The sequence below is a fragment of the Antechinus flavipes genome, chromosome 1 (assembly GCF_016432865.1).
Source record: "Antechinus flavipes isolate AdamAnt ecotype Samford, QLD, Australia chromosome 1, AdamAnt_v2, whole genome shotgun sequence".
Taxonomy (NCBI): Eukaryota; Metazoa; Chordata; class Mammalia; order Dasyuromorphia; family Dasyuridae; genus Antechinus; species Antechinus flavipes.
In genome coordinates, this window is record NC_067398.1 from 675,683,768 (window position 1) to 675,696,505 (window position 12,738).

The following is a 12,738-nucleotide window of genomic DNA, read 5'->3' on the forward strand; positions in this document are numbered from 1 at the left end:
ACGGAGAAAGCCCAAGGAGGTGGGTTCAATTCCCCACCCCCACCCCGCTTCCGGGGCACTTGACCTCCCTTTATAATTGGGTGGTGGTGGTCTGCCTGTCTAGGAGAGGCCGCCCAGAAGCGCTGGCCCACTCAGTACGTAGCCAGATCCAGCGGCGCCCGGAACCCGGAACTGAGCCCTTTGCCCACCGCCTCCACCCCCACCCCAGACCCGGACACTGAACGAGGTGGGGGAAGGAGGAAAGGAGAGGAGGGGCGGGATTTTGCATCTTCTGGAGGACAGCTTCCCGGGTTGGAGTAGGAGCCTTCTCTAAGAGACAGCCTCATGGCTTCAGCACCTTAAGAGCAGACAGCTCCCCGGAGCCCAACCTGCTGAGGGGAGCCAGCCCAGGGGATACCCGGAGCGCTTTAGCATCTATGAGAAGCACAGTGTTCGGGTTTACAGTTTTCTGTTTATCCCAGAGGTTCTTGAGCCTACCCGCCAACGGTACTGCGAATTCAGCCCCGACTCGAGGGACAATTCCCTAGAGCGTGAGCCGCGGGAGGAACTGGCCTTGAGGGTGAGTCGGTTTGCAACCGAACATCCAGTTCTGACGGCTCGCGAGTGCGGAAGCGCGAGCCGATATCTAAAACGCCGGGAATTGGCGGATTTGGCATGGAGAGCATAGGAGGCGTCGGCCTCCGCGAGGAGGTGGCGGCTGCGGAGGCGGCAGAGACAATGAGGCTGTGCCGGGCTCTCAGCCGGGAGGGCGCCGGCTCCGCCAAGCCCCCCAAGCACCTGTGGCGGCAACCTCGGACTCGCATCCGCATCCAGCAGCGCTTCTACTCGGACACCGACAAGTACCTTTCGAGTCTGGAGTCCCGCCCCGGCCTCAGGCAGTCCCGGTGTTCGTGGCCCTCCTCATTCCAGAAGCGGTAGGTGAACCGACAAGGGGAGGCCCGGACCGGCGCAGACAAAGGTCGCCATCCCTAACCCCATCCCGCCCGTAATCAGCTCAGGAACGGGACTCCGGGTTTTTTCCTCAGATGGGGGTGAGAGGAGGAATCAAGCGGGTTGGGAAAAAGAGTCCAAGGTGAGCCTCCAGCCTTGGTTCTCTTAGGTCTGGGAGTCTGCTGTCGACGGGGCCAGTAACAGGACAGTATTCACGTGAATAATTCGGTGAAGCCCTGGGATTATATGTGTCCTTGTGTGACCTTGTGTGAAGCGGGGAGGGTCTAGGGGGTGTAGGAGAGAGAAAAAGAGACTGTGGGTATTTAGTATAGTAAATAGTACATTGTACGGGGGTAGGGAGTCTTGTAAGCCCGAGTCTTCACATGTGTCTCTACATATATAAATAGGTGTGTATGGATATATAGAACCTGGTTGCTTCAAAGACAGGGAAAGAAAAAGGGGAAGGTAAAATTATTGTGTATATTGTTTTGTGTAAATGAGGAAAGGGGGTAGAATACCGAGATACACAAATACACAAAAGAGGGATAAGAGAAAACAGAAAGAGAAAGGGATATTGAAAGAGAGAGAGCCTACTGAGAAAGAAGAGGCACACAGAAAGAAAGAAATGTGAGATAATACTAGCTAACCTTCATATAAAAGTAGAGATTTTGCAGCCCTTTTTCCATACATTGAGAGAGGCAGTGCAGTGTAATGTGAAGAAAGATGAGTTCAGAGCCAAGAAGATTCAAGTGCAAGCCCTATCTCTGATGCATACTATGTGACTGAGCAAGTCAACTGACCTCTGGTGCTCTAAGTACTTTCAAAGACGAAGGTTGCCGAGAAGGTACTGATCTACTTTGGTAAAGGAAGTTTGTTTTTCATTTGAGAACTACTTATATCAATGAAATCCCATATTTAGTACTAATCTTACCCCTTACCTACATTATTCCATTTGAGATTTACAACCATCTTTGAAATAGATTCTACAGGGATTATTATCCTTAGTTTATAAATTAAGAATCTGAGATACCCAAAAGATTAGGTACCTTTCCTCTGGTCACACACCAGTAAGTCAAGTATGGGACTTGAACCAGGATCTCTCATTAATCCAATTCCAGAAAACCATTAACTACATCACACCATCTAGAGACAGATGAGAGAGAAATAGAGAAAATACATGAACCCCCCCTTCCCCTGTCTCCAAGGGAAGAGGCCAAAGCTGATACTGCCTTGTCACCCCCCTCCCACCCTTGCACCTCCCTTCAACCCAGTTTGGGATTAGAGCAAGTAAAGCCCATCCCCTGGAGGTTGCTAGGCTAATGGAGCATGGTCTGTTTGTTCAGACACATAGTGTTCCATGTACCTATAAGAGAGGGCACAGAATGAAGAAGCTGTTCTACATTCAAAGGCTCTATGAAGACCCAGAGAAACCAAGCCTAAGAGAAAACATACGCATCTGGAACAGACACTGAGACACACAGAGAGGACAGGAATATAAAGAGAGGAGAAAAATACTGAAACACAGAAAAGAAGAGAGAGATACAGGTTAAGCAGCAAGATAGTGAGATGCACAAAAGAGAGGGTTATAGAAATACACAAAGAGAGGAAAGACCTTGACACATATAAGGGGGAATACATTAAAGACATAGAGAAGAAAGGGAGGGAGGGAGGGAGAGAGACCAAAACAGAGAGAGGAAAGGGGTTAATATTGAATTTATAGAAAAGAGAGTCTGAGATAGAGACATAAAAGAGATAAGTAACAGATAAAGTAAGAAATAAGCACACAGAGTAAGTAAAGATAAACAAAGAAGTACAGAGAGGTGAAGGCATTTGATTATCTTGTACCTTGCATTTGCGTCTACATTTATTAACCTGATGTGCGCTATACATAGAGCACAGATTTTGGAACTAAGAGTCCTTCCACTCAGTGACATGATATCTGTGGCAAAGTTCTTCCTCTTTATGGATCTCAATTTCCTTTATTGTAAAATTAGAGTTTCTCTGAACCAGAGCCAATACTCCCTCCCAACTTCCAATCACAATTCCAGTTTGGTGAGGTAAATATTTGAGGGGGGGAGAAGAAATACCTTCACTAATCCGATCCCTCAGCTCCAGAAATCAAGAAGGAAACTAGCTTCTATAAGCCTCTCATTTACTGCTTAGAATTATAAAACAGACCCTAGAGTATCAAAGAGTAGACACCATCTATTTAATTACCACCACCCATTTCACATGATTAAAAAAAAAACCTGAGACTGAGAGAGAGGAATACTTGCTTAGCATCATTTTTGTTCAGTCATATCTGACTCTTGGTAACCCCATTTCAGATTTTCTTGGCAAAGATATTCCAGGGGATTTTCATTTCCTTTTCCTTTTCCAGCTTTTTTTTTTTAACAGATGAGGAACTGAGGCAAACAGGGTTATAGAGTTAGTGTCTGAGATTTGAGCTGAGATTTTTCTGACTCCAGGCCCAGTACTCTATCCACTTTGACACTTACCTGCCCCATCTAGCATCATATAGCTTACTAAACTCTGTTTAATGAGGTGAAAGAAGAGTCTTCCCTATTCTTAGACACTCTCATTAAAGGAAAAAAGACCTAGTAAAGAAGCACTACCATGGGGGGGATAGAGCAGGCAAAGGCTTGGGAGGAGCAACAAGAGAAGCCACTCAGAAAGCCTTATTCACTCTAGCCAAGTCAGGTCCTTCTTCCTTCATCTTTTCTACATGTTCTAGGGCATTCAACCCTTGTCCTTCCTTCCTTTCCTTTTCTCCATTGACTACTGCCTCCCCCCCCACCAACACAGTATTCATTTAAGCAACAAGAAGATTGGTTGTAAAAAAGCTACTGAGGTCATTTACCTCAATGTTGTGATTGTACATGTCTTGCTCTCCAGAATTCTATATGGAACCCATGTATAGATACTGGCTAAATGAATATGTGCACCATAGATGGCATTCTTTTTTTCCCCTTTTTTTAATTGAATTTTTTTTCTTTTCAAAGCATATGCAAGAATGATTTTTCAACATTGATCCTTGAAAAACTTTGTGTTTCAATTTCTCCCCCTTTCCCCTTCCCCTCCCCTAGATGGCAAGCAATCCAATATATATTAAATATAGTAAAAAAAAATATGTTAAATCCAGTAGGCATAAATATTTATACAATTATAGATCAAAAAAGAAAAAAGTAAGAAAAAATAAGATGCAAGCAAACCACAACAAAGAGTGAGAATGCTATGTTGTGGTCCAGCCTCAGTTCCCATAATCCTCTCTCTGGTTGTAGATGGCTCTCTTGGTCATTAAATCACTGAAACTGGCCTCAATCACCTCATTGTTGAAGAGGGCCACATCCATCAGAATTGATCATCGTTCAGTCTTCTTGTTGCCGCATACAATAATCCCCTGGTTCTGCTCATTTGACTCAGCATCAGTTCATGTAAGTCTCTCCAGGCCTCTCTGAAATCATCCCACTGCTCGTTTCTTACAGAACAATAATATTCCATAGCATTCATATGCCATAATTCAGCCATTCTCCAATTGATGGGCATCCACTCAGTTCCAGTTTCTGGCCACTACAAACAGGGCTGCCACAAACATTTTGGCACATACAGGTCCCTTTCCCTTCTTTAGTATCTCTTTGGGATATAAGCCCAGTAGAAACACTGCTGGATCAAAGGGTATGCACAGTTTGATAACTTTTTGAGCATAGTTCCAAATTGCTCTCCAGAATGGTTGGATCAGTTCACAACTCCACCAACAATTCATCAGTGTGCCAGTCTTCCCACATCCCCTCCAACATTCATCTTAGCCAATCTGAGGGGGATGTAGAGTTGTCTTAATTTGCATTTCTCCATAGATGGGCATTCTTTCATGTCTGTAGCATGTGGTTGTGCACGTGTGAACATGCATGTGATTTAGGTGTGTATGTGCACATTAAGAGTGTGGATGTAACAAGGTATATGACTAGCTCAGGATTCCACTTCTTTGAAGCTATTCTAGGATCTTGGGGGGGGGAGGAGAACAACAATGGGGCCTTCTTTCAAAGTATTTATGCTGAGGGAATCTGTATTTTTCCTACTGTCTATAGGCTGACAAGATTTGGGAAAAAGCAAGGCTGGAAATAATGTTTTGCTCCCTTCTCCCCCACAATAATTCCTCCTCCCTTCCATGCCAGCATGGAAAGGCCATCATTGCCTCGTGTCCCCATCTCAGGAAAATTCAGCCCTAGGCTCCTCCTCCTCAGCTCTCAGCTTGGGCTCCCTGCAGCTAACTCATTGCCTCCCCACCTCTGTGATGTCTCCCACTGCGCCTTTCCTGAATTTGTTTTAATCAGTGCCCATTAACGTTTCTGGCAGCAGCCTCAAATGATGTCCCTAATGAAAAAAATATCTGCTTGCTCTTCAGGCAAGTGCTTAAGGGAATCAGTATGTGAGCTGGTAATGGAGGCAGAGTGGGGAGAAGGGTGGAGAGGACACAAGTGTGTACATCTAAATCTAGGCCAGAGTTGGAAAGGACTCAGAACCCAGAGTAGCTCTTATATTCAATAATGTAAAAGCTGTAAGGGACCACAGAATGGAGAACGGGGACTGAGAGGGCCCTAAAAAACAGACCAAGCAATCAACAAGGATTTATTAAGCACCTTCTGTGGACCAAGCACTGGGCTAAATGCTGAACTGTAGAGTGTTCTTAGGATTTTAATAGGCCAAGGTGGGAATGAAGTGCATTTCAGATTTGAGAGATGGTCTAGGCAGACACAGGTGGGAGATGGAAAGTCATTTGAGAATGGAAATCATTAATAAAATTGAAAAAATTTGGAAAGGGGTTGTGAAGTGAAGGACTTTCAACAACAATAAACAAGAGAGTCTGGTTTTGCTCTTAGAGCTAATAGGGAGGCACTGAAATTTATTGATCACTCGAGGGAGTGGTCAGACCTGTGCCTTGGGAATATCACTCTGGCAGCCGTTCAGAGGATGGATTGGAGAGGAGAGAAATTTCAAGATTTAAGTTTAGACCAGTTAGAATTGATTCCAGTTCAATAGCCTTGACAAGAAATAGAGAGGATTTGAACCACGGTGGTGCCATGTGAGCAGGAAGAAAAAACATCAGTCATCAAATCATAAATCACAGAATGTCAGCGCTAACAATCTTTAAAGATCATTTAATCTAACAGTCTTCATTGAAGAAAGAGAAGGAAGCAGAAGCCCAGAGAAAGGACAGAGAAGGCTAGTGTCTGTGCTGGAAAGAGTCCAGTCTCCCAAGTACTCACCTAGGCTTCTTTCTAGCATGTTATATTGGAAGTTCTCCCATCTGCACAGATGGAGCAGCTCTTAAAGTCTGCATGATTGTGTGTTAGTGTGATTGTGTGTGTCTGCCTGCTCATATTTATGTCCATTCACTTCAATCAAATGAACATTTATTAGATACTACATCAATCTACATAATTAGATACTACATTAGCTACTACCTAGTAGGGAGTAGATTTCCATGACCAAGAACCCTGAAATTTCTCTCTGTGACAACTATCTCCTGTCCTTCCATCTCTTTCTGAGCTTCATTTCTCCTCCATCCTTCTCATAACTTCCAGCCCCTTGTTCTCTCTGGGACACCTCAGGCCTTCACCCTCACACTGACATTAATTTCCTCCCTTCCCAACCTTAACCTTGTAGCTAATGAATTCAAATATATGCTGCGCTCTATTCTCAATTCCCTTATCCCCTTTTCCTAGAAGCCAATACTTTGCCAAACCCCAGCCAAGGATAACCTCCATCATCAATCTTATCTCCTCCTACTCATTACAGCTGAATGGAGCCAGAGGAAGTCATAGAACTGTGCTGATCAGTACCTAACACAGTGCCAAATCTCAACGGGCCTTCGTTGCTCCTGGGTAATTCCTCATTAAAAACTCTTTCCAAATTGACTATCTCATACCACAGAGGCTGCTCCAAACCTCCTTCCTCTTCGGGTCTTCGTTCCCCAGTCTCCTCCCAAATCCTTCTCAGGGGATTTCCTGACACACTTGACTGAGAAAACAATGAACAGTCTCCAGAAAGCTGCTCTTCTCCCCTGCTCCACATCTCATAGCTCCTTGACATTATCCCCTACTCTCTCCTTTTTTTGCTACAGCTTCTGATGAAAAGTGTCTTCTGAGTGTCAAAGCCAATTCCTTTTATGCCATTAATCCCATCTTCTCTTTTCTTTTCTGGTATACTCAATTATCTCTCTCTTTCTGTCTCTGTCTCTTCTTCTCTGATTCTTTCAGTCTCTCTCTCTCTCTGTTTCTGACTGCCTCTCTCTCTCTGTCTCTTTGTCTTTCCATGTGTATGTGAGTCTGTCTTTCCATTTCTATCTCTGTCCGTCTCAGTCTTTGTCTTTGTTTCTCTGTCTCTCCATCTCTGTGTCTGTGTCTCTCTCTGTCTCTATGTGTATATGTGTGTCTGTTTTTATGTGTCTCCATCTCTGTATCTCTCTGTTTCTCCATCTGTGTCTCTGTCTCTGTCCCCACTTTCCCTCTCTCTCTCTTTGTCTCTGTCTGTGTCTCTATGTGTATGTGTGTGTGTCTGTTTCTCTGTCCCTCCCTCTCTCAGTCTGTCTCTCTCTCCATCTCTATCTCTGTTTTTATATATCTGACTCTCTGTGTCTCTTCCTGTTTCTGTGTCTCTTTGTCTCACTGCATCTCTCTGTCTCTCCATCTCTGTTTCTCTTATCTTTATCTCTGTGTGTCTGTGTGTGTCTGTGTGTGTGTCTCCGACTCTATTTCTCTCTGTGTCTGTATGTGTCTGTGTGTGTGTCTCCGACTCTATTTCTCTCTGTGTCTGTGTGTGTCTGTCTGTGAGTATATGTGTATCTCTGTCTCTCTATTTCTGTCTCTCTGTCTCTGTCTCTCCTGGCTTCTTCTCTGCTGCCTAAAAACAAGCTCAGGTGTTTCCTACCTTTTCCTAACCATCTCCTAAAGCTATCTTCTTACCTCTCCTCCATTTCACAGCCACATTCCTAGAAACAGCCGCCCTTCCTCCTCTCCCCTCCTCTTCTCATCCTTCTCCACAAGCTTTGGTAATATGACTCGGAACCTCATCATCGAACTAATAATAAACCTGTTCTTTCCAAGGTTACTAATGATCTCTTGATTGCCAAATCCAATAACTGGCTCTCAGTCCTCACTCTTCTTGATATCTCTGCAGCATATGATACTAATTAACATCCCATTCTTCTGGATACTCTCCCTTTCTTAGGTTTTCCCGACATCCTTATTTCTAACTGGCTGTTTCTTCTCTATCTCTTTGCAATGTCACCAGCTTTGACACTAACTGAGGCTGTTCTCTAGGTCTCTGTCCTCAGCCCTGTTGTCTGCTGCAGCTAGGTAGAAAGGGAAGTAGGGTTAGAAAGAGTTTAGATGCAGCTTTGTGTGGGATGGATTGTCAGTCTACTCAGTCTCAATTTCCTTATCTGTAAAATGGGGATAAGAAAAGGGCTACTGTGAAGATCAAATGAAATAACATGTTATTGGTCTTTGCAAACCTTAAGATGCTAGATAATGCTAGTTATTATTATTCTCTTTTTTGTACCCCTTCCCTTGATGATCTCATCAGCTTTCTGGGGTTCAATTATAATCTCAGTGAAGATGACTCCTAGATCTGTGAATTTAGCTCTAGTTTCTTTCCTGAGCTTGGGTCCTATTAGAATGTTCCATGAGATCTTCAACTCAAAAGAGTAAAGTTACCTTATTCCCCCCTAACCCACTCCTCTCCTAATTGCCTTATTTCTGTTGGTGGCTCCATCATTATTTCAACCAGCTATGTTCACTGCCTTTGAGCCATCACAAAAGCTTCCTTTTCCCTGAAGCTTCATATCTACAATCAGTTGCCAAGGCTGATCAATTCTGTCTCCACAACCTCTCTTGCACCTGCTTCCTCTTCATTGATCTCACACACACAACCAAGACCCTATTTCAGATTTTTAACCTCTTGCGGAGACTTTTGCAACAACTCCTTGATTGTTTCCTTGTTTTCATTCTCTCTTCTTTTCAATTTATCCCTCACAAAGCTACCGAATTGCTATTGTTAAAGCACAAATCTAACCATATTTCTCCCCTGCTCAAGGAATTCAATGGCTCACTATTTCTTCTGAGGTCCAGTACAGAACCTGTAGCTTTGTATTTAAAGTCTCAAATAATCTTGTTCTGTTCTACCTTTCCAGGTTCATTAAACGTGCTCTCTTCTAGGCAAATTAGCCTACTGCTCCCTGTTCATGAACATCTAAATCCCTCCTCCTCCCTACCTTTGTACGTTAGTTGTCTCATACCCAAAATGTGCTTCCTGTTTTCTGCCTCTGGGAATTTTTAATTTCTTTCAAGGTATCAAATGTCACCAGGAGTGTAATGGGCTGAAAACTCTGAGCAGATGCACTGAGGTCAGAGCACTTAAAACCAATTACCAAACTGGACAATACTCTATCAGTATATGCTTGGGGAAAGAATGGCCCTGATCTGTTGCATAAGGAGATTGGGTGGAGGAGTTGGTGGGTGGAGTGAGAAAACCAGTCACTCCTGGCAGATTTGTGTCTCGGTTGCTCTCACTTTGTATCACCATTCTGTTCACATCCACAAAGAATAAAGATCAAGGACTTTCGCTTATCCTCACTCCAGCTGACTCTAAAGTATCCAGTATGCTAACACGGTCATCACACAGGAGGTCTTTCATAATCATCTTTGTTGATAGGGTCCTTTCCCCTAAAATTACCTTTAATCATCTTTATCTTCTATATATATTTAAGGTACTTCTCAGGCAATAAGCATTTATTAAGCACCTACTGTGTACCAGGCACTGTGCTACTCTATAGAACTCTTGTATCCAGGAAAATATAAATTCTTTGAGAACTGGGATTATCTTGTTTTTTGCCTGTCAAATAGTAGGAGCTTAATAAATGCTTTTTGAATGAATATAAAGATAAAATGAAACAGCTCTTTCTCTCAAGAAGCTTACATACTAGGATGAGGGGGAACATAAATAAATATAAGGAAATACAAGTAATGTACAAAATGAATACCATTATTGGATGAAAGAGTTCTAACCAGAAGGGGAGGCAGAAAAGCCTCAGATGTCATTTGAGCTGAACTTTCAAGGGAGATAGAGATTCCTAGAGTCAGAATTGAGAAGGAAAGTCATTCCAGGAAGGGGGTGCAGCCTGAGCAAAGGCAAGGAAGCAGGAAATGGAATATCATTTGTGAGCAAGTAGGCCAGTTTGAGAAAGTATCTGAGAGAGAATTGTGTGACATTATCCTGGAAAGACAGGTTAGTGTCAGATGGTAAAGGCTTGAACTGCTAGGCTGAGGAGTTGATATTTTATTTTAGAATCTATAGGGACATCTTTTAAAGTTTCTAAGAATGTATCTCTTTATCCAGACTCTTCTTCTGCCTCACCCAAGGAGGTCTAGTGTTCAGAAGAGAGGTAGACTTTTAACCAACGAATTTTCCTTGTTTCTGGTACCTCATCTCTAAAATGCAAGAATTGGACCAAAGGAGGACAAAGGATTCCTTCTATCTTTTTTTGAAAACAAAACATTTAGTCATATTTTTTGTTTTATATCACTTTATTTTCCAAGACATCTCTTTTTTCTGTCTCCCCCAGAGAGCCATCCCTTATAAGAAAGAATAAAAAAGAGATGGAGAAATAGTTTGACACCACTAGGAAGGAAGGAAACAAGCATTAAGCACCTACTATAAAGATAAAATGAAGCAGCTCTTGCTCTCAAAAAGCTTACATTCTAGTAGGGTGAGGGAGAACATAAATAAATATAAGGAAATACAAGTAATGTAAAAAATGAATACCATTATTGGATGAAAGAGCTCTAACCAGAAGGGGAGGCAGAAAAGCCTCAGATGTCCTTAACAGGCACTGGACTAAGTCCTTTACAAATATTATCTCATGTGATCTTCATGATTTAAGAGCTATTATCATTCCCATTTTACAGTTGAAAAAACAGATGGATGAAGGTTGTGACTTGAACAAGGTCATTTAGTAACTGAGGATGAATTTGAACTTGTCTTCCTGTGAGGGATAGAAAATCCTATCCAAAAATGACTACTCAGAAACCTCTGGAAGTAAAAACAGAAAAGTTGTTTATTCATGAAAATGAGCAATTCCACTATGAGGAGGGAAAGAGAGAGCTCACGGTAGAAGAGCTAAAGAAGGGGATAAAGTATACAGTTTTTATAGGTTTTAGTAACAAAGGATTACATCATGAGCTAGAGAACATTAAGGGATAGGTGCTCCCCCACCCCTTAATTGGATGTTATTCGTGCCAAAAACAGCAGATTCCCTAGTTATGGGAGGAACCATACATTAGGCAACTAGTTTGTCTAAACACTGATAACTTGAACAGTGATAAATGTCATCATTCTAGGTTAAATACATATATCTAAAATCTAAGGACATATTGGCTACTACTCAACATACTTAGGTCACAGAGACCTAGAGAAACTAAAATATAGAAGAGGAATTTAAATGTCCTTGGGAGTTCTTCAACTGCATACACATACATTCCTAACTCCAGGTCCAGTACTCTATCCACTGAGCCACCTCAAAATAAATCAAGAAGTCTGGCATTTTCTATAGTACCCAGAGGAGGGACTTTTTTTTTATCTTTCTTTGGGGAGTCATTATATTTTGGCAACATTTTAAGTTTTTATTGTTTCATGATGACTCCTCCCATTTACATTATTGTAATCATTGTGTATATTGTTTTCCTGATTCTGCTAACCTTACTTTGCATCAGTTATTATGAATCTTTCCATGTTTCCCTATAGTCATTATTTTCCTCATTGCTTACAGTTTAGTAATATTATAGCACATTGTATTCATGTACCAGAAGCTGTTTCACTATTCTCAAAGAATGGACATCTGTTTTGTTTCTATTTCTTTGCTATTACAAAATTGTTGTTATAAATATAGGGGGAAGGGAACTTGATTCTTACACATAAAACTCTCAGTATTAAACCTCCTTTAGCTAGCTTCCCAGAGGGCAGCTTCTACTTCTATGGGTTCTAGATTACCCTGTGAGTATGGGCTCCTTCCACTATAACTCAATTGTCCCTATAGGTATACTTTCCATTAACAATCAAACAGTAGATACAATTTGAAAAATTGTATCTTTTAATATTTTTTTAAAGAATCATCAGTTCCTATATATTCTTTTTTATATAGCTTTTTATTGACAGAACATATGCATGGGTAATTTTTCAACATTGACCCTTACAAACACTTGTGTTCCAACTTTTCCCCTCCTTCCTTTCACTCCTTCCCTTAGATGGCAGGCAGTCTCATACATGTTAAACGTGTTAATGTATATCTTAAATACAATATATGTGTACATATTTATACAGTTCTCTTGATACAATTTGTTCTTGAGGAAGCATTTACTCAATATTTGTGGGAAGAGTGGGCATAAATCCAATAGACTAGACTAAACCAAAATAGAATAGAATAGGATAGAATAGAGGTGAGGCACATAAATAAGGAGCCCATGGACCAAGGCAATTCATAGCTGTGGAATTACAAAACCCAATGTTCTTTCTCTTCTAGTGGAGTCCTCATAAAACTCCTTTGGAGAACAGTGTCTCTCCCTTAGTCTGCCCCTCTCCAAAACTTAAATTTAAATTGCCAGGAATAGCTCTCTTTTGAGTCATCATTGGATTTTTCCTTTGCTACCAAAGGTTCTGTTCTTTGAAGCTGCTTCTAGCCCTTGCCTCAACTATCACTTGGGATCAGCATCTGTCTAGAGAGTGCCTTTGCTCCCTCAACTAGACCTCAAACTC

At 42.0% G+C, this 12,738-nt stretch overlaps 1 protein-coding gene across 1 annotated transcript in view; it reads left to right on the forward strand.

The window, feature by feature from the left end:
* The first annotated feature begins 541 nt into the window (after positions 1–541).
* Positions 542–12,738, forward strand: part of PDE4C (phosphodiesterase 4C) — a 52,011-nt gene continuing 39,814 nt past the window's right edge. The window contains exon 1 of the mRNA XM_051972332.1: positions 542–914. Within this exon, the coding sequence (XP_051828292.1) occupies positions 655–914 (260 nt within the window). The 5' untranslated portion in view covers positions 542–654. The remainder of the gene's footprint in view (positions 915–12,738) is intronic.